The sequence below is a fragment of the Leuciscus leuciscus genome (genome assembly GCF_965113295.1).
Source record: "Leuciscus leuciscus genome assembly, chromosome: 6".
Lineage (NCBI taxonomy): Eukaryota > Metazoa > Chordata > Actinopteri > Cypriniformes > Leuciscidae > Leuciscus > Leuciscus leuciscus.
In genome coordinates, this window is record NC_138730.1 from 22,356,625 (window position 1) to 22,378,870 (window position 22,246).

At 36.2% G+C, this 22,246-nt stretch overlaps 1 protein-coding gene across 4 annotated transcripts in view; it reads left to right on the top strand.

Moving 5' to 3' along the window:
• The window catches only part of arhgef4 (Rho guanine nucleotide exchange factor (GEF) 4), an 80,154-nt gene that overhangs the window by 14,540 nt on the left and 43,368 nt on the right, over positions 1–22,246 (top strand). The window contains exon 1 of one of the 4 annotated variants that reach the window (XM_082173328.1): positions 10,242–11,577. The exons of the other annotated variants lie outside the window; for them this stretch is intronic. Within the exon in view, the coding sequence (XP_082029454.1) occupies positions 11,539–11,577 (39 nt within the window). The 5' untranslated portion in view covers positions 10,242–11,538. Of the gene's footprint in view, positions 1–10,241; positions 11,578–22,246 lie in introns of those variants that run through there. 4 annotated transcript variants of the gene reach the window in all.

The window sequence follows — 22,246 nt, forward strand, 5'->3', positions numbered from 1 at the left end:
GGATTTTTTTGGGTGCATTGTGTTATCTTGCATTGTTTATTTTTTTCTTTATATTTTGCCAACATCGTTTTAATTAGAATTTTAATTGTCATTATATATTCTTCTCTCTCAGTGACTTATTGACTGCTGAGATCATTAATCTGTCAAAATGTCCTATTCAGCCTGCATATTGTTAGGCCTTTAATTACATTTCAATATTCGATTTTAAGGACATTTTTTTGTTGCTTTTGTATTATGAACAGTTCTGCAATTGTGTTGAGTTGATACTTGATGTCCAATCCTGAAGCAAAACCGGTTGAGAACCACTGCACTACACCCTAATGGCCTTAGAAAGTAAATAGTGGTGCTAGTGTGGTTTAATGTCAAGAATTCAAGTAATTTCCTGGGCTTTCCCTCTGTAGTATATCGGCCCCCTGTCTGGAGTTATACAAGCTTTTCATAGGTCCCCTGACTCTGTGTTCTTATTGGCCGTCTTGCAACTCTATGTAAGTGTGAGAGCAGCACTTTTTCTTGTGTTCCAGAGCACGTCTTTTGTCCAAAAGTCCAGAGGTTTGAGAGATTTCCTTCGCTCTTTCTTTCTCCTCTTATTCCCTCCCTGTGGTCTGAACATAGACTTGCACAGTAGTACAGTCAGTACCTCAACAACATATATCATAGTCCATCCACAAAATGTGTCCAGCTCCTTGGCGAAATTTCAGCCAACTAATGAAGCAGGGAATTGGTTGTCAGACGTTGCTGAGAGCTACTTTTGAGGATTTCCAGAAATCCCATTTCCAAGTCTTGTTTCTTTGTCATATCCTGTGTCTGTTAAGCCTGAAATGTTCTCCACGCAAATATGTTAAATGTATATTTCACCCAAAAATAAATATTCTGTCATTATTTACTTACTTTCATGTTGTTTCAAACCTTGTACACACAAGTCAATGGTAACCAAAGCGGTTTGCTTACCAACATTCTTCAACTATCTTTTATGTTCTACAGAAGAAAAAAAAGTCATACAGGTTTGGAACAACATGATGGTTAGTAACTGATGACAGGATTAACATTTTTGGGTTGAATAATCCCTGTAACATGACCTTCACACCTTGTTGTATTTCCAAATGTGTTGGTACACAATTCTCAAAAACTTTGACGGTGTCTTTTCTCATTCTGCTTATTAAATAAATACAACAGCATACACTCCTCTACTGTCAACATGTTTATAGCTTAACTGAATAATAACATATTTGGTTTAATTTCACAGGTAATTGAAGCAAAAGGCTTTGTTTTTTTAGCATAGCAGTTAGCCTCTATTGTAACTATATCAACTGCAAAAAGCATTTTTCTCTGTTGACGGCCATTCAGAAGCCGGAAAATGTTCATATAATGACAGTAAATGTTTTTAAAAGGTCCCCTACTTTATGGAGGACATGTAAGATCAAGGTATGCTTTATTTTCTGCGTTCTACTCAGTGGCCTTGTCCCAAATGGCACCCTAAACACGTGCGGTCATCCTACAAGTCTGCGCTTTTGTGACATAAGTTTGCATCAAGGGCACATATCGACCCGCAAACAGGGCACTCGTGAGCACCCTTCTGAAACCTAAATAAGACACCCTACGGTGTTCTCGGACTTACATGCAATTACGGCGGCCATTGTAAGTCCATATAAATTGTGCCATTTGGGACAGGGCCCGTCTAGTGCCCAGCCGAGCACGCAAGCCATCCAAAGTACACTCCACTGACAGTGAATGCTGATGGACTCCTTCGGCGCACTACATAATGGACATTTGTTTTTAAGCGGGGACACAAAAATCGTGCTGCATGCAAGCCAGAGCAGAATGCAAACAATGGAAGTATACTATAGGCTTTAAAAGCATGAAATAAACTGGATGTCACAACAGGTTAGTGTAGTTGCTACTAGTGAAGGGCTTGAAACTGAGCACATTGTTGTGGTGCCATCAACCAGTCAGTGTTGTCATGATGTCATTTTCCTATCTTTCTGGCCTAAGTATACTAGAAGCCCAATGACCAATTCTTTTTCCACCTTATAATTACACACACAGTAGACTTTTGAATATTTACGTAATGATTATTTGCGCAATGTGATTTTTTTTTTTTTTGGTTTGGTCTTACAGTAACTGACACGCAAGTTTTCTAGAAAGCCTAGAGGCCATCCTCTGAAAACAATGTGTCTGTCAGACTCGTTTATTCCACAAGAATAACACATCTCTCTGACACACCATCTTTCCAAAACTGTTTCTGACACTCCTGCCATGGTAACAATGGTTGCGCCAAGATTCCAAGAAGTCATGCCCTTCAAATTTTTTTTTGCGACTCACCGCACCTTCACCTTCCTGTGACGCAACAGTCTACCTCACATGCAGACTGACAATAAAGATGCGAAAACATGCGCCAACAAGTTTTCATCAACTTCAAATAACCCCTCCAGCTCACCAGGAACTTCATTTGTCTAGAGGAATTGCACTTGTTATTCAGAGCTGTTGGTGCAGGTGTTGTTGGCTTGTGGGTTTGTGAAACAGATACCCCATTTTCTCCCTTCTCTTTGTTTCTTTCACAGCAAAGCAGATTTATTTAAACGGAGCAGTGGGATAATGCCAGCAGTGCAAACTGATCTTGAGTCAGTGCTTCTCCTCTGCATGGGAACACACTGATAAAGGATCTGGTTTCACTCTCACCTCCTTTGTTCTGTTTGAGGTCGCTCAGTTCTGGCTGAACTCAGAGTGTGTGTTTTTGTTTTGTCAAGTACTGCATAGTATTGGATGTTTCATTTCAGATTTATTTAATGCGTATAGCTGTTGCCTAGGGTTGTCAAGTTGTAATTTTTAGATTCGGCACAACGAGGAATAACACATTGGTGCGGTTAAAAGGATAGTTCACTCAAAAATGAAAATTCTGTCATTGTTTACTCACGATCATGTCTTTTGACGGAATGTCCAAGCTGCTCTTTTCATACAATTATAGTGAATTGTGCTGGTTGTAAAGCAAGATTTTCAGTGAACTGGCTTAAATTTCAGTCTGTCTTCAGTCATGACTTCAGAAGACTTGGAGTTTACTACATGAGCCGTATGGACTTTTATGATTCTTCTGTGGAGCTTTTACTGTCCTATTTTGGTCCCCATCCACTCAGTGTATTGAAAAGAGCTGTGTGAATTTTTCAAAACTTCTCCTTTTGTGTTGCACCAAAGAAAGAGCATCATATGGATTTAAGTGAGTAAATGATAGCAGTATTAATAGAAGTAGTATAAATAGAAGTATTTTGGGCAAATAGAGCAGTGAGCGATCAAACTGAACATGTGAGAGTTTCACAGGACTCTGTTCCAGAGAGGCTAGATGCACTTCCTGCACCTGCTAGTTGGTTCATCAATGTGATCGTGTCCTTTCAACAACATTCTGCCATTGTGGTTTAATGCGGTTGTGACTAGTAGGATTCATATGATCGACAGGTGTGTTTTGGATAAGCCATCTGTGTCTGTTAAGTGTATACATATCTGCCCTGACATTGAATTTGTTGCGACAAGCACATAAAAAAATTAATTTTCTGTTAAAGTCAAAGTATCGTGACTTAGCATGTCATGTCAAACAAAAATTTGAACTAGCATGTACTGCTAATGGCGATCGGTCTTCGCACTGCTACATGAAGTCGAACACACCTAATAACTTTACCAGTTTATTTAGAAGGCAGAACTTATTCCGTCATATTGCGCATTGCAGTTTCTCCCGTTCATAGTAATACGAGTGAACCGTCTTGGTATATTTGGAGTGGTCCTGACCTCAGATAAATGGTAATGCTAACAGAAAACTTTCACAAAGTTATTTAGACATTCGTGGGGCTAATTATGATCAATTGATAAATGATGTAATGGGTGCATTGTCATGCATTCTTCATCCCTATATAGTGCTGTGATAGAGGTATCGTATGTAGTGTGTGCAGTACATGTGTATGGTGCTCAATTCTCTTAGGAGGAGGAATTGAAAACACTTGTGCCTCTAAATCACTGCTTGTTTGCTATGTTTCCACACTCTCAGAGCCATGTGTCATTATGGTCTTACAAACTGTCACGTCATCACGCAACTGGTGGAATACAACAAAACAAATACAAGAATAACATGCAGCTTGGAAGACTCAAGTAAGAATCTTGGGCTATGTTTAGGCTCCGTGCAAACAACCAGCACTGAGTCGTATAAACATGGAAAAACACTGACCAGTCTTATGTTCAGGTCTGGTTGCATACAGGTTGTTACAGGAGTGTACATCTTGCTGTGAAGTGTTTCATGGTGCATTAAGTGACTTGCATTTTTAGCATCAGTACTCATAAGTGAAGTATGTAGTGCTGAGTGTGTTTTGGAAAAGCTCTAGGATGACCTGTAATTTTTGAGTCTTTGTTTCATTGAATTCTTATCATGTCTGTGCTTTTCCCCCCACTTCTCTGTTGTAACAGAGAGATTGGAGACATTTAAAGTTAATATAAGTTCCAAGATGTTTAATTTTGATGATTTATTTTCTATAACTCATGGATATTATATTATATTATATTATATTAATTATATTTTATTATATTATATTTGCATATTCATTTAGAGATTTGCTAAAGAATACATGTAATGTAAGTTTTTCGTTATTTTTTACCGTTATGTCACACTTATGTCACAATTGTGTTCAGTTAATTTAAAGGTAAAGATCTGGTAAATGAGCACGCACAGTTAAATAGTTAATTTCAAATGATATACTCAGTACACCAATTTGGTACTGATATGTTGTGCATCCCTTGTATAGCTTGTTAGATATATCTTGTATATCAGGATCTCAAATGCTTTACTCAACCCAACGTTTTCAGTTTCAGTTTTCAGTTTCGTGTCAGGCCAGACAGATTTGTAAGTATAATATATCCCTGACTCTGATGATTGAGAGTTCAGTGTTGATCTTCCAAGGTTTCCTGCATTTTATGGGGAATGATTCATCTTCAGAATCCATGCCATTTTCCTCACTGTTTCAAAAATGCAGTGTTTCAAAAAATTCACAAGCTCTCTGATTGACAGGTCCTGGAAACCATTGGCCTTCTCTTCTCCAAACAGTTGGTAGTAATAAGCAAAGGCAGTTAAAATCTCAGAGTTTGCGCTCTAAAGGTGGGAATGGAAGTTCCTCTGAGAAGAACACTCCATAGGAGGCCTTTGATTTGACCCTCAGTCTCAACGAGCTGCTGTTGCCGGGACAGCACTGTGTAATATGCACCAACAACTTAATTGTGTGTGTGCTTAAGTTGCCATAGGCAGCGTTGTTGCATTGTTCCTGCTCCTTTCTCACGCTCCGTGTCCTGGGAGGTTCTGTTATCATGGGTTGGGTTATAGTCTGGCCACTGGGAATGACGTCCCTCGCCTCATGAACCTGGACTCGGCAAATCCAGACGTCAAGAACTATCCCTAACATCTTTCCTCACCTAGACAGCTCCCTTGAGCTGACACCTAGACAGCTCCCTCTGAGGTCACCCCACATGTGTCATTATATTAGACGACTCCCTGGAATACTTTTTTCTGATTGGTTGATTGTTGTATTATGACTGATAAACTGTAGATGATGTGCTATGTAGATGTAGTTTCATGTCTCTCATCTCTGCATGGTCATCAGTATTTCATGATCATTTATTGATTGATTTGGTAAGTTTGGCCAATTAAAAGCAGAATAAGATATATATATACATATATCAAAGCAAAGAAGCAAGGAAGACTGTCCTATATTCCAATCCATTAAAGGCCCATCTATATTGGAAATCCAATGAAATTGACTGTTTGATTTTGAAAGGAAGATGGTGGAATGAATGAACTTTGAATGAATGATATGGTCTGCTCTGAATGTGATGAGGCCATCGTGAGCTTCACTGTAAGATTTAACCATATACTTGAAGGCGAGACACTACAGGTGAATAGGGTAAATTTTTTAACTAGCAGATATCACCATGTGCTAATTAAATATGTGCTAATTTGCATATATATATATATATATATATATATATATATATATATATATATATATATATATTTCAATATATATTTCAATTTCGCCATGTTTTTTAGAATAAAATGTTATATAAATCAGGCTAGGCAAGGTAAATCCCTCTGTAAATGTCTTTATAATATAACTAGGTACAAGACTGGAAAGTTTGGTGTATATAGGTGCTACTGAAGTGGAGATTTCGGACTTGGGAGTATGAGAGAAAAGTCATTTTGAGAAAAAGGGCTTTAAATATTTATATCAGCCAATGAGATTGCACATTTAGAGTTAAATCCCCCTTTTACTTTCACGATTGGTTGCTGATAAAAAGGAAATTACCATATTTGGATCCGACAGCATTGTTCAGGAGAGAGAGAGCTTTCTAACAGTGTATGTGATGACAGGGTGCAGGCAGGGATCGCGGAGCAGCGGGATGATTTAGAACGCCAACTTTTGTTGAATTTATGAGAGATCTACAGACGCAAACAGACAAAGTGTAGTAAAATAAAGACCTAAATGTGTATTTCAGACTTTTTTTCACCACAAGTCTGAAAGAAGACATGTTATTGAAGACAAATATCCCAAAATCTCAAAATTGACCAGTGAAAAAAAAAAAAGGCCTGCCGTGTCTCGCCTTAAGATAATCAATGAGATTTGAATCAGCTCAACTTGAGCTGAACTGTGTAATTTCTGAACCATCAGTGTCAACAAATGCAACTGCAAATGTAATGACTTTAAACCATGCAGGTGTCACCCTATACTACCCCATTTGGTCATTGGTCATTCATAAAAGTAATCCAAACAATGGCAATTCATGCCACTGATTGAGCCCATGTTGATATGTTGGGTTGGTCGGGATGCTCAAGAAATCAGCCTGCAGATGACTTACTGATAGTCGTCTCTGCGCATGGAGCTGAGATAGGAGAAAGTATTTTATCCCCCCCCAAAAAAGACACAATTCCACTTTAACATTTGAGAACATTGGATGTGCCGATAAAAGAAATGGCATCACAGGATAGACAAAACATTTTGTTTTGCCAGAGGTCAGCTGATTAACTGAACGTCCTTTTCAGACATGAACTCTTAAACAGATTTCTTTGATATATTTTTTTAAGGAACCAGCTTTTTAACAGCAAATAAAAACACAAACACAGCATGCCCCAATTGAGAACTCGCGATCCTAGCAGACGAGTTGTCGCGCCGTGTGATTGACCCACACAAGGTTTGAAGGTCATGTCAAACACGCGTCATGTCAAGGATTTGTGACCCTGGACACCTCAGGATGTTCATGCTACATGGTCTTTTAAAATTTCTAGCAAGTGATATGTTTCCTCCTTATATGACAGCTGTGATGTACTGTGAAACTTGTAGGTTCTAAAACATGAACCTCTGAAGATAAGCTTCTGTTATCTGAAGATAAGGCTTTCTACAGCAGGGTGCAACATAGAGCCTGAAACGGTTTTCCATTTTCAGTAGATGAACAGTAAAAAGAGGTGCTAAACGAATATGTTTAAATATAGTTTAAAACTCCGACCCTGTGATTAGTTATTTTTATTGTAATAAAAATGAAATAAACAGTTTCTAAAATAAAAAAGCAGCTACTGTAGAATGGTAACTAATAAAATTACTATATACTAAACATGAATGCATGTGTGTGCGTGTATGTAGCCTAACCTATCTTTCTGTCAATTTATCTTTTTTAAACAGGGGGAAATGGATATTTGATGTGTTTAAAACGACCTAGTTTTCATTCTGTATTAATTCGTAGATAATAGTATACTTTATTGATCATATCTAATATTTCTTACAGCAAAAACATTGGAATGTGAATTAATGAAAGGAGGAGTTATCAATAACCTTCCAAAGATCAAACAAAATTTTGTATTTAGTGTTGTACTGTGCGATTGCTGTTGTTGATGTTTATCGCAAAATTTGGGATTGCAATTACATTTTTCTGTATTTATTTTATTTATATTAATAGTTTATTTTAATATATCTAATGGTTCTCAAAGTAGAAAACATTGGATTTGTGCCTCTGGTGCTTTAAAAAGGGTAATGGGAAGTGGAAATTTCCAAGAATTCAATATTAGTCTGCTAATTTCCTGAAGAAACTAAATACGGTGCCTGTATTTCTTACATAAATGTTGACTTTTTACATACAGCTTCCGTTTGGGAACACATGCACGGGGCCGTTGTGTAAATTTCAGTGCCGGTGTGTTTTCTTGAGTGCCTTTGTATGCATAGCTGTGCCGAGTTGTCAGAATCGTGGTGGGAGGCTGCTGTGAGTGATCTCCGACTGCTTTTGTAATTATAATGCGTTTTGTGTCGATTCCCGACAAACGGTCTTCCCACCCCTTTGTCTCTCAGCGAAAGCCTCTTGACAGAGTTCATATCCATTATGAGAATATCATAAGCCTCTCCTCAGCCCTCACAAAGCATCGTGACAGGCTCCTGTCGTCTTGCTCATGCTGTGGAAATCTTCATCTGCTGAAGTGCAAGAAATCGAAGAGCGGACGCTCTGTCATTCAGTCACTTTGTTCCACAATGGCCTCATTCAGGAAAGGCCTTCGACTAAACAGTGTCAAACTAAATTAGAGAGAGAAAAGTGTGAGTGAGAGAGATAGAGGGGTAGCGGTCACTAGAGCTACTGGTCCGTCGCCAACTGCCCCGACCGTCTACCTCCCAGAGAGAGTTGACACACTGAAAAGCCCCGAGGGAGGCTGCCGTCACCCAGGAAACAGCAGAGACTACAGGCGGAGACACAGAGGACGGGCTTGAGGAGTTCGGCTGAATTGTCCGTTGTTGTGGGCAGCAGGCGGTGATTTGTGGTCACAGCAGACTGTGAACGAAGCCAAAATGGTGTAGACAAAACAGAGAATAAATGACCCTCTTTGTTAGGCTACAATATAAAGTAATAGAACAAAAAAACATTTGATCAACAGACGATAATTTTGATTATTCTGGTTATAACTCTTAATACTTGGCACTCTTTTTTTAGGTCAGTCTTTATATCTGCCACTCTGGGGGAAAAAAAGTAGATTCAGTTTGTTACTCAGAAATTGCTAGTGAATTAGTAACACATTGAATTAAACATGACATTTTGAAAGAGAAAGACTGAAATGGTATTTTTTGGTAAATAATCTTTACAATAAGGTCTTATTTGTTAACATTAGTATATGTATTAACTTACATGAACTAACAATGAACAATACATTTGTTATAGTATTTATTCACCTTTGTCAACATTAGTTAATAAAAATATAACTGTTGATTGTTTGTTCATGTTAGTTCACAGTGCATTAATGTTAATAAAATACAACTTTTGTTTTGATTTTAATAATGTATTAATAAAGGTTGATAGAAACATTAACTAAGATTAATAAATGCTAGAAGTGTTGTTCATTCTTAGTTCATGTTAACTATTGTAGTTAACTAATGTTAATAAATTAAACCTTATTGTAAAGTGTCACCAAATAATTTGTTGCATGCTCATATCTTCCAGGATTTCAGATAAAATATATATTTTTACCCTTAGATTCTGATAGTTGTATCCTATAAATCCTCATCACATTAGTATAAAATCCCATTCCCAATTACGTAGCAGTGATGCGGCCTTTACTGCCCCTCACTTGCATTTCCAGATGTATACAGCAGAGAGCGCCCTGTGTCAAGAACTCACACTATTTCAAAGCTTGATTCACTGAAATGCCACCATTATACTATTGTCTTTCCAAAATACTTTTACATTGACATGACTTTACATGCCATTTTGGATGTATTATTGTAGCAGTAATTTGCCATAAATCGGAACCGGACGGTTTTTGCTCCAAACACAGTTTTTTGTTTTATTTTGGCCGATCACTATTCCAGACTTGTACACAAACTTATTACACAAAATTATTGCATTGCAATAACTTCCCAAAGTTTAATTTGTGTGGAAATATTACAAAGTCTGTAAACAGAATGTTAACCAGAGATGGGACAGGCCAGAGAATGGACACCCTGAAGAGGAGAGGGGACGCGTCAGCAGAGCAAATACTGTACCAGGCACAAAACGCGGTTCGTGATGCTCAAAATATAGGTTGAAAAATATAAATATTTAATTAGGGGTGAGGGTTTATATGAATGTATCTCTGAAGGAAACTGGAATCGGGCACGAATGATCATGATCTAATCTAATTTCACAGTATTACTGTTTTTACTGTATTTTTAATCAAATAAATGCAATCTTGGTAAGCATAAAGGACTTTTTTCTGAAACAGGTGTTCTGTTTTTCTAAACGGTGTATGCACATAAAGAAAACATAAGAGCAATATTGAATGTCTTACCTTGGAGAGAAGTATGGTCAGGTTTCAATGCAATGAAAGCTTTTTTATTTCAGTTGCATCGAGAAAAAGAGTGCATTGTTTTCACCACTACTCTTCAGTATTGAGAATAAAATGACAACTGTTTTTTGTGACAACTGTCCAAAATTAAGTGGACCTTCAGGAAAAACAGTCAAATTCTACAAAGTGTATATGCCCCCTTAAAAGTAGCTTAATATGCAGCTATAAGTTATTCATTGGTTGATTTGTTTAATCTTTTGCCCAAACTGGCTCATCCAAAAGGATTCGTTTGGGGCAGTACTATCTGCCTAGTCAACCGATGGCTGATAGGGTAGTGTTTACGAAACAACCATTATTTTTGCAGTTAATTTTAGTGACACTAGCGGCTCAGAAATTACACACTTCAGCTTTAAGTATACCCCTGCTATAGGAAAAAACAAACACCGCTGTCCTTTTTCCACATCTGACAGATCTGACACTTTCCACTGCAGGTCCTGCCCTTGGGGTTCAACCTTCCCAAAGTATGTTTCCCCACCACTATCATAAATACATGATAACACCAGGCCTTTGGAGAGCGTGTGCCCACTTGACCTCACAGCAGGGATGTTTAGTTTCACCTCACACTCATAGTGTTTATATAAATCAAGACACCACAGGTATGGTGTTGCTGGGCGGGAGGTGTAAGATTAAAGCATGGGCGTTTCACAGACATTCACCCAACAATATAAAAAATTAAATAAAATGACCTCATGCTTTTCCACCCACAACACCCTTTTTAATCCACCACAGCCCGACTCGCGCGCTGTTGTTGTTACTGTCACACACTTAGTCCGGCCACAGACAGTGTAATTAAATTTACTCAGTCGCTCGTGGCAGAAGTGAAATGGTTAAAGGATTCTCTGGCTAACACGGTTGTTTTTACATAGCTGAGTTGAACGGAGGAGTGCTCGTTGTTAGGAAACTTAAACCACTGGCATGGCATGACAGGTTCATTCTGTCTCTCTCTGTGTGTCTCTTGCTCGCTCTCTCTCTCTCTCTCTCTCTCTCTCTCTCTGTCTCTGGCCGTGCCATGAGTCTTAGAGCGCTCCTAAATAGCAACAAGTAGCATGTGGCCGCTACGGGCTGGAGAAACTCTCAACAGGACATGAGGATTGAGAGAGAAAGAGAGAGGGGGTCCGAGGGGGAGTGAAGAGGATTGAAGCCGTCCCCTCCTCAACACACTCATAATGTTGAGTGTTATATACTTTCTACGAAGCTTCTTTAAGGTAAGGGTGCTTCAGCTTGTTTTCATAGCATTCAGTCGGTTACAGATTGTTGGTACAGATTAAGATCACACTGTCATGGTGGTTAGTAATAGCTTTCGGTCATTTTCGTTTGAAGCCGCTCTTAATAAGTTATCTTGAAACTGCGCCTCTTGGAAAGATGACAGCGTTGAGTTCAATGGAACATTTTTGAAATATTTGTTTTGGTGAAAGAAATGTTGAATGTTGTAACAGATAATATCAGCATGTCAGGATCTGATACATTAGCTTTTTTTAGTCTAATGAGATTAAGTTTCATTAGTTTTGATTTGAGATTCATTTTAGTATCTGTGTTTTATAGTGTTTTTTTTTAGTTGAATGTCTGACAAACTTCTTATAATAGCAGTTTGGTTGTATCCTTGGGTTTGTTTCTTGAGATCACATATGTTTTTGATTAATTGAAGGACGCCTAGATCAGCGCCTGGACTTTCTCCCATTGAGTCAGTGAAGCTTCACCAACGGCCGTATTAGTGTGCGTGAGTGGACTTGTGCAGTTGGGAAGCAGTATTGGCAGTGTCTTCAGCGTTGTCATGGATTTGGGGAGGTGCAGTTAAAAATTTTTTTTTTTTTTGTGGCACAGCAAGGCAAGTAGTTTTTCAGCTTGATCATAGCCTAACTTTAACAGAGAGCCTTTTTACACCGGGTCACTTCATGTTTTATAAACTGTTCCATTTACACTTGGCCACATAAACGTGTCTCCGCAAAACAAATATCAATCCGATCTTCAATGCCTGCGTTATATGCAAATTCACTGGAGTTCAAGTCAGTGAAAACAGCAGATATGAGCTGCATTTTATCATCCGTTAAGTTCAAGATCAAACGAGTTCCCAGCCAGCTGAATCTACAGTTACTGTCACTGCAGAGGTGGAAGCCCTTTGACATGGTGCCATCGGCCTCCAGTGAGTCAGTGCGTGCAAGGCATTTTTGTCACGGCCAGTGTTAATGTTTCTAAGTGTAAAAAAAAGTACCAAGATTGAAAGAAATGGATGATATTTGCATTATAACTAAACTTATACTAAACTTAATGTATGAATAGCATTGCTATATATATATATATATATATATATATATATATATATTTTTTTTTTTACAGATTTTAAAGCATACTTTTCAAGCAAAATATAAACTATAGATGTTTGTTAGGGTTTAGATGATAAAACATGGACATTTAGAAAACCTCTCTTAAAACAAACATTTCACGTGCCCTGCAGATTAATTCATTTCATTTCATTCCTTTCTCGCTGGATGGAAATGACATTTTTGGGAATAAAACCGTTCATAACTAGCATTTTATGTATCCTAAATCCACATAATTACAAAATATTGTCACAATTTTGGGATAAATTGAATAACAATGTGATTTTAAAATGACTATATTGGCAATATTCTGTTTGCAAGGGATATTTACCTTTTTCTTCAAACATCAAGTCATATTTTAGCTCAAGCTCTGCAATGACAATGTTTACTTATGTAAAAAAATAAGTACACCAACTTTAGAAAAAGAGTTTGATGTTGTAGAAAGGATGCCATTACTGTGGAACAGTCAGAAAATTATTATTATTTGTTTTGAATGCCATAAAATCATAGAATATCATTTTAAACATTTAACCTTTTTTTTGTGTGTGTGATTTAAAGGGATAGTTCACACAAAAATGGAAATACTTTCATCATTTACCAACCCTTATGTTGTTTGAAACCTGTATGACTTTCTCTCATCTGTGAAATGAAGATATTTAGAAAAATGTCTGGGTTCCCCCTGCTTTTTTGTGTTTTGTTGAAGAAAGAAAGTCATACAGGTTTGGAACGACGTGAGGGTGAGTAAATGATGACAGATGTTTAATCTTTGGGCGAATTATCTCTTTAAGTGTCCAAATATGTCCCCTACTTTACCTGGTAGAAAAGCAAACTAAGCTGTTTTTATGTGATGCTGAAATTTGCCTTTTAAAACTAGCCACCTGACTTATGGACAGGACACTCCAGTTGTGTTGTAATGAAGCGGTCTGCAGTTGCAGCTCAGTTTAAGCGCAGGTTTACTCAGCTGTTTCAGCAGCCTCATCTGTGATGTAAGAACCTCTCATTGGGGTGTATTGTTCAACTGCAATATGTTACGCACGGCATGCGTCAGATTATGATTGTGAATAAATGCATCCTTACACAGCCTGGGTCTCTCTGAAAGAGATTCTTTTGTATTTATACTCTGGCTTTTTGGCATGGGAAATGTAGGCAGATTATGCATGAGCTCGGTCAGCATAACTGCTTCCTGGTCATTTCAGCCATAATTTTGTTGACATAAGCAGTCAACAGCTTATTCAATCAGCTGTCAAACTTCATGCTATGAACATGAACAGCCTTGACTTTTAGCCTTTTATATCTCTACACCCCCAGCTGAAATTAGAGCCATGAAACGGCACTTTTCCCAAACAATACCGTTCTCAAGCAAAGTCAATGTGACAGAGGATCCGTCCCAATCTGCTCTCCCGCCAGGAATATTACAGCTCGGATTGCACATGAATGGGAGTTGTTTTTCCCATCTGTGTGTTCCTGAGGCAGTTCGATTATCCGGTTTCTCTTTAGATTACAGTGTTTTGGCATGTCAGAGCTAGATGTTGTGAGTAAAAGTGTGGTGTGGATACATGTGTTAGCACGCATGTTGTTGTGTGGAACTGATAGGTGTGTGTGTGTGTGTGTGTGTGTTGATGCTTGAGGCTCCCAATCCCTCTGACATACAGGTTTGAGAATTACCATTACATACCACACTCAGTTACTCAATACATTGGCTTGTGTTACACTTGGCCTGACAGGGAAATAGACGGACAAATTAATTGCAAAAGAAAACAAGGGAGCAGTGTGAGATTTATGCGCTTCATTAAGCTAAACATTTAGTGAAATTTGAGTCTTGTGGCATGTGACACATGAGGAAACTCAGAAATTGTTTGTGCGAGATGTCTGCAAATCCAAACAAACAACATGCCAAATGATATTTAGTGTTTTTCAATAGCTCTTTCAGCCTTTACTGTATGTGGCGTTTCCAAACAATCTCATTTAGAGTAGCAGAACTACAGCGTGAAATGTCAATAAAAACTGTGAAGTTTAGAGAACATGCAAGTGAGGGTCTCAGCTAACCATTTTATTCATAGTATGTTATGTAAAGTTCTTATGCTGTTAAAAGGTCTTGCAATGAAGCATTTGCAGTGCCTTCCTGAAGTTTCACTCAGGGGAAAAAAGTATATAATAGATGTGGGCAGATTTTCTATTTCCCCAGAGTAGAGACTATAGGCCAGACCATTCAAGACAGAGACTGAGAGAGATAACAGGACAGGAATGTAAACTAACTTAGAGGATATACAAACTACCTAGTGTGAAGTCGAGGGTGTTGTTGTAGCCCCTCCACTTGTACCCCATGTTTTACTCATAGATTATGACTTTTGGCCATAAGATCTCAGTGATAATTGATCTCTATGGATCGACAACATTAGTAATTGGATGCGAGTTTAAACAAGTGCTGTGTGCAGTCAGTTCAGTGGGTCAATTTGTTTTGTTTTTTTTCTACATTGATAAAAATGATTCTGTGGTGAAATAAATAAAATAAAATAAATAAAAAAGTAATTTATACATTGAATAAGTTAGTTCAGGCAAGAACAAAAAAAATTTAAATTCTATGTTAGTGCTCAATTCAAGCTTGTAAAAAATTTAAGTTTGAATTTATAAGTATATTTTACTTGGAATTGTTTGGTATGTTTACAGTGATTATTTATTTGATAATATCAAAGTTATAAAATTATGTAAAACCTACGCAACTTTCTGATACTGGTGTTCCCATCATGCACTGGTGCATGGATAAGGTTGCATTTTTTACTGTTTTCCAGTTGTATTTACACTTTTTTTTTATCGTTGCTTTTGTTGTTAGGTGTAGTAACTTGCTGTTTTGTGACATCTGGAGTTCATTTTCTACTCAAAATGACGCATCAAACGCTATCCACTGATTGTTACCGTTATTGTGTATTGTGTACCAAGTATTGAGGTAAATGTGCTCGGTTGAGTAACTGGGTATGTTTTATTACAAAGTGTTTATTTAAATGTTTATAAGTAGAGTATACACTTTAAAAGCATGGCTTAATTCAGTGCTACGTACATTGTTTGAGTAAAATTCGCAAACAAAGAGTGAGTAAAATGTACTTGAACCAGAGTATTGCAAAGTAAACTTCAAATCAGTAACTAGAAATTACTCAACGAAGTCTAACTCTCCAAGTTATATTTACTTATTCTCTTTGTTAAGTTTACATAACTTTAAGGACATTTAAAAAAAAAGTTGCTGCTTTAAATTTTTAAGTAAAATCAACTGGGATGTTTGTCATTTCAACTTAAATTACATTTAAAAAATGTATTGTTGTATAACTTATAAAAAAGTAGAAAATTGCTTAACTTATTTTGATGAGTTAAAGCAATGTAAAATTAACTTCATAACTTATTGATCATATAATTTTTTACAGTGTAGTGTTTACTTATTCCCATACATGTGAAATTTTAATATGTGTGCAAAAACTTGCAAAAGGAATAATGTTACTGGTTGCACTTTATTTTACAGTACGTGCACTTGCGTACTTGCCCAAGAAAATACTGGGTAAAATAAGGTTATTACATGGGTTAAGTTAGGTTTAGGGGTGGTTCATGGTTAGTACCTAGTTATTACCCAGTTATTATAATAACTATAATAAGTACATATGTAGTATGTACATGGGGAACAGAACTGTAAAATGAAGAGCTACCATTGTTTTTTTCAGTGTAGCATCTAGCAGTGGTTCAATGTAAGTGTTGTTGTGTGCATAGTTTCCACTGCCCTGTAAACCTGTTTTGGGAAAAACAGCTCTCTTGTGTTTTGGTGATTGTGTCTGTTTAGGTTACGCAACCATTGATAAGAATATATCGTCTGTTTGGTAAACAAGCTGCCGCTGATTAGAATGGACAAGAGGGATTAGAGAGCCGTGGCATGAGTTTATAGGGGAAAAGTCTTTTCCCAGTGCATTTTGGGATCTCAGATTTTTCTTCTGCGTCTCTTTGAGAGTTATCAGAGCACAGCTTTAAGTTCGGTTTTTCTCAGCAGGGGTGCGTTGCATAATCTGCTCATCACCTCCTCATTAGGGACAAGAAACCACTTGTTATTTGGTCCGCTGATTCAGCACGCCGTGCCCCGAATAGTTTCGAGAAAATGCACGGATGGGAGTGAATTTAACCTCTTGTGCTTCAGTGCATCTTGAGGTATTTTAGATAATATGATAATCAGATTTGGAAAGCAATAAAAAGACTGTGAGATTATGCTCCACTGTCAGATTCTTCTGAGAAAAGTCTGACTTAAGCTGAATCAGGTGTTTGAAAAGCACAGGCTAAAGATCACATGATCCAATTTATGAATATGGAGCTCTACTCATTGCCATTAAAATATAGTAATCAAAATGAATTCTTCAAGTCAAGTAATTCCAACACATTTTATAATGTCAAAATGAAAGCAGTGCTGAAAATGCAGATCCCAGGTCTAGGGAGGAGCATTCACTAGCCTATGTCTCTGTTTCTTTGTTGTCACTGGAATCTCTGAATTGGATTTATCTTCTTAACCGTAAGCACTGACCTTCCCTGTCTATCTGACAGTGTGCACATCTTCTGAAAATGTACAGTTGCACCATGCTCATTGCTCAGTATGAAAGTGTGATATGCGACATGACACTGATCTGATTTATGGAGCCAGTTTGTTGCATGCTGCTTCTGGAGATCTTAATACAATATATCATGCACTTTACACTTAGACACTTAATGAACTTAACAATTAGACACTTGCAGTAGAACCTGGTGTAAATGAAAAGTAGTTGAAAAGCCTTAAATGCCTTACAAAGAAGATCTGATCAGAGTGCAGGTCATGTGTCTACTACGTACTTTGCCATTTGCCAATAAAAGGAGCATCATACCTGCAGATCTAGATAATATTATGCACTGTTTGTTAAATTAGACTGCACTTCAAAGCTAAATAGATATGATGACAGTGTAATGCCATGATAAAAAGAACCTTTGATGCAGATATAATGGCTCAAATGGGGTATTCCTAGTAAAGCGAGCACATGCCTTTAAACTTACCAGAAGTGTAATCTTCGGATGGAGCCGATAGAAATGACAGGTGTTGAAATGGGAAAATGAGGGCCATTAGTTTAATGGATTTATTTAATGGTTAATAAAAAAATTAAAGATCTGGGAAATGTAGGAAAATACTGATACATTATTAGTGAAATAGTTAAATGCACTTAATTTGATTATTTAATTGCAGGTCTAAGATTGTAACCAATGCAAATATAGTCTTAAAGCTGTTGTTTACAGTGGTTCTTATACTTTGTTATGTATGAACACAACCGTGGTGTGTTTGGAGAGAGTGTTGTTAAAGCTGTTTATCTGATCTGAAGTCAGCTGATTTAGTTGGCACAGAAGGGGTTGCAGTTGTGTTTGCACCAGCTCTAAATCACTACAACCACTTACTATGCACAGCAGTGCACATGAACGCTTCACTATACTCGAGATGCTAAAGCTCTTTAGAACATCCACTGGGTTTTAATCAGGTGTATTGTTACTACGGATTATGTTAAAATTATATCTAAAGCAAATATTTCTGCGAAGAAAAATTACTATTTTACAATTACCTCAAGTACACAGATGCTTCACTTAGCAGAGCTCATTCTTTTTGATGAGAGAGCTGGGTAGAAGGTGTGGTCTAAGATGACCTCACCATTTGCATGTAAAGTCCCTTTAATATCATGATATAACTCCTCACCTTGTATTTGATGGCATGTATTTGACCTTCACTAAAGTATGTTAAATCTGTTTCTGTGCTTCTCCACTCCTTTATTTAGAAATAAGAGCAGCCCTACAATGAAAACATATAACTTCCCAAAATCATCACCTTTCCTGTGCTTTCATTGTCATACTTTTCTGATTTACAGTTGACATGACGTCATTTCACTATGTCTGAATGTATCATCAAAAATGAACTCTAGTTCCTTTCTCAGAAGTGTCCTCTGTGAGTGGGTGTATCTCCTGAGAGTGACTCCCTAGCATGTGTGCAGAAGTGTTTGTGTGTGTGATTCCCTCTCTGTGGTTGGCCGCTCCGATGGGATGAGCTCATGCTCATGTGGAGAGAGCAGCAGGATCCTGTGATCCGATGCACCCATGTACCTCCTCCTGAATCCTTACAAATCGAAACAAAGGATGTCTATAATACCTGGAGAAAGATATTGTTAGCAATCCTGCTGCTATCTCAATGACTTGGCTGTTGTTTTTTGCATTCTACAATGCATACATACTGTAAATAGATGCTGTAAAAACAATTATGTAATAAAGATTCAGCATTATAATCTGTATCATGTCAGTAAATTGTAAATTGGTTGTGTGATGTAAAAACGCAGTACACCGGGGGAAAAAAAGAAGTTAATTTCACATTTTTAAGAGCCCTTCAAAAAAAAAAAAAGTTGGTAAATGATCTACTATACCATAATGAAATATTTACAATATATTATTTAGTGTTAAAATGCTTTTAAAAAAAAAAAAAATTTATTTTATTAATTAAGAAATGCGGTATCTTTCTATTAATTAAAGAATAATTTTTTTTTTTAAACATTGATAATAATAAGACACGTTTCTTGAGCAGCAAATCATCATATTAGAATGATTTCTTAAGGATCATGTGACACTGAAGACTGGAGTAATGATTTGCATCACAGGAATAAACTACATTTTAAAATGTATTCAAATATAAATGGGTTATTTTAAACTGTTATAACAATTTTACTGTTTTTACTGTATTTTGGATCAAATAAGTGCAGCCTGATGAGCATGAGAGACTTGTTTCAAAAACATTAAAAAATCTTACCAACCTCAAACTTTAGAATGGTTGCTTCCAAAAACTGCGTTGTCGAAATGCACTGCCAATTTTCTCCCCATGAATCTAAAGCTCATTGCAATGAAATGGGCAACTAACATTTTAAAACATGTTAGAAGTAGGCAATAAACGATATATGTAGCATGCTACATTGTTACATTGTCACATGACCTCCTCAACGCGCTGCATGTGCAGATGCATACAGTATGTTGATGTTACATTTGCATTTATTCAGGGTTAGAGGAAGTAGACGCTCAGAAAGGTTCCATTCAAAAGTAAAAAATTTTTTATTTTTTTTTATAAATAAATAAAAGAAATTAAATATTTTAATTCACCAAGATGCATTCAATTGATCAACAGTAGCTGGGTTTTCATCCAAACGTGAAGCAAATCTTTTCAAAGTTCGCAAAAAACCCCAAAAAACAACAACAAACAAATGCCAATTAGGTGCGTTTCCATCATGTTGTTCGAGCGGATGACGGTGGTATTGGTAACCTAGTAACCAACAGTAAACAAATCACCATAAGTGGAAACAGCCGATTGGTCATATGGGTTTAATGTGTAATTATACGTTTGTTACAATGTAATTATACATTTGAAGAAATGTAGTGATTCATTTGAAGAAATATAGTGATTCTTTTCGAGAATTGTAGCGATTCATTTGAAGAAATGTAGCAATTATTTGAAGAAATGTAGCGATTTTTTTCGAGAAATGTATTGATTCATCACTATGTTTGTAACAGTATAATAACACATTTGTTACAGTGTAATTATATACTATTTATATATATTAATATTTTTGAGAAATGTAGTGATTTTTTTGGAGAAATGTATCAATTATTTTCGAGAAATATATTGATACATTTGAAGAAATGTATTGATTCATTTCAAGAAATGTAGCAATTCTTTTCGAGAAATGTAGCAATTCTTTTGAAGAAACATAACAATTCTTTTGAAGAAATGTACCGATATATTTGAAGAAATGTAGCGATTCTTTTCAAGTAATGTAGTGATTCATTTGAAGAAATGTAGCGATTCTTTTTAAGAAATATAGCGATTCTTTTCAAGTAATGTAGTGATTCATTTGAAGAAATGTAGCGAATCTTTTTAAGAAATATAGCGATTATTTTCGAGAAAGGTATCCATTCATTTGAAGAAACGTAGAGATTCTTTTCAGGAAATGTATTGATTCATTTGAAGAAATCTACTGTTTCTTTTCGAGAAATGTATCGCTTCATTTGTAGAAATGTATTGATTCTTTTGAAGAAATGTAACGATTCATTTGAAGAAATGTAGCGATTCTTTTTGAGATTGTAATTATATATTTGTTATAGTGTAATTATGCATACTTTACAGTGTTATTCTATACTATTATATATTATATATATATATTCTTTTCGAGAAATGTATCGATTCTTTTCGAAAATTATATCCATACATTTGAAGAAATGTATCAATTAATTTGAAGAAATGTAGCGATTCATTTGAAGAAATGTATTGATTCATTTGAAGATATTTAGTGATTAATTTGAAGAAATGAAGCGAATCATTTGAAGAAATGTATCGATTCTTTCTGAGAAGTGTATCGATTCATTTGAAGAAACGTAGCAATTCTTTTCGAGAAATGTATGGATTCATTTGAAGAAATGTATTGATTCATTTCAAGAAATGTAACGATTAATTTGAAGAAATCTAGTGATTATTTTCAAGATTGTAATTCTATTTTTGTTAGTGTAAAATACATACTTTACAGTGTAATTATACATTTATTACAGTATAAATATACATTTGTTACAATGTAATTACACATTTTAACAGTTAAGACTTTTACATAGTTACAAAAGATTTCAAACAAATGCTGTTCTTTTGAACTTTCTATACATCAAAGAATCCTTATAAAATATATATCACAGTTTCCACATATATATATTAATCAGCATCAGAAGAATGATTTCTGAAGAATAATGTGACTGAAGACTGGAGTAATGATGCTGAAAATTCAGCTTTCCATCACAGTAATAAATTATATTTTAAAATATATTAATGTAGAAAACAGAAAAGTAGTTTTAAATTCTAATAATACTTCGCAACAATATTACTGTTTACTGTATTTTTTAACAAATAAATGCAGCCTTAGTTAGATTAAGAGAAATTTTTCAAAAACAATACAAATTTCACCCACGAAAGTCTTGACACCAAGTACCGTATATTATGACAGGTAATAAAAGATTAGACATTATACTCAAGTAGCAGAACATTTTGAAATGTGAGTTGGACTGGTCTCTTTAGCTCTCTGTTAGCGTTGTACGTCTGGTCAAAACTGCTTTTTAATGGGGATAGTTTGTGAACATTAAACATTGATGTTCTCAGTTGAACTGAGGTCTGGGATTTGGTCGAACTATACTTCAGCACATCTTTATGTTTTGAGGAATTCTTTTTGGCTTTTTCTGTATATTAGAATCTTCATGATTCTGGATGCTTCACCTGAGTCATGGACTTCACAGATCATATTCATGATCTTCAACAACCTTCCATACATGACAGATTCATGAATTATATTTAGTATTGTTGATTAGTCCTTGAATTGGTACTGTAGTTTTTAGTGAAACTAATTGGGGTCGGCAACTTTTTTTGACATGAAGTGTCTATATAAAGAGTGCTTGGTGTTGATGAGTAACATTCCTGGTGAAATAAAATATGAACCAAGCTGAAGGACTGTGA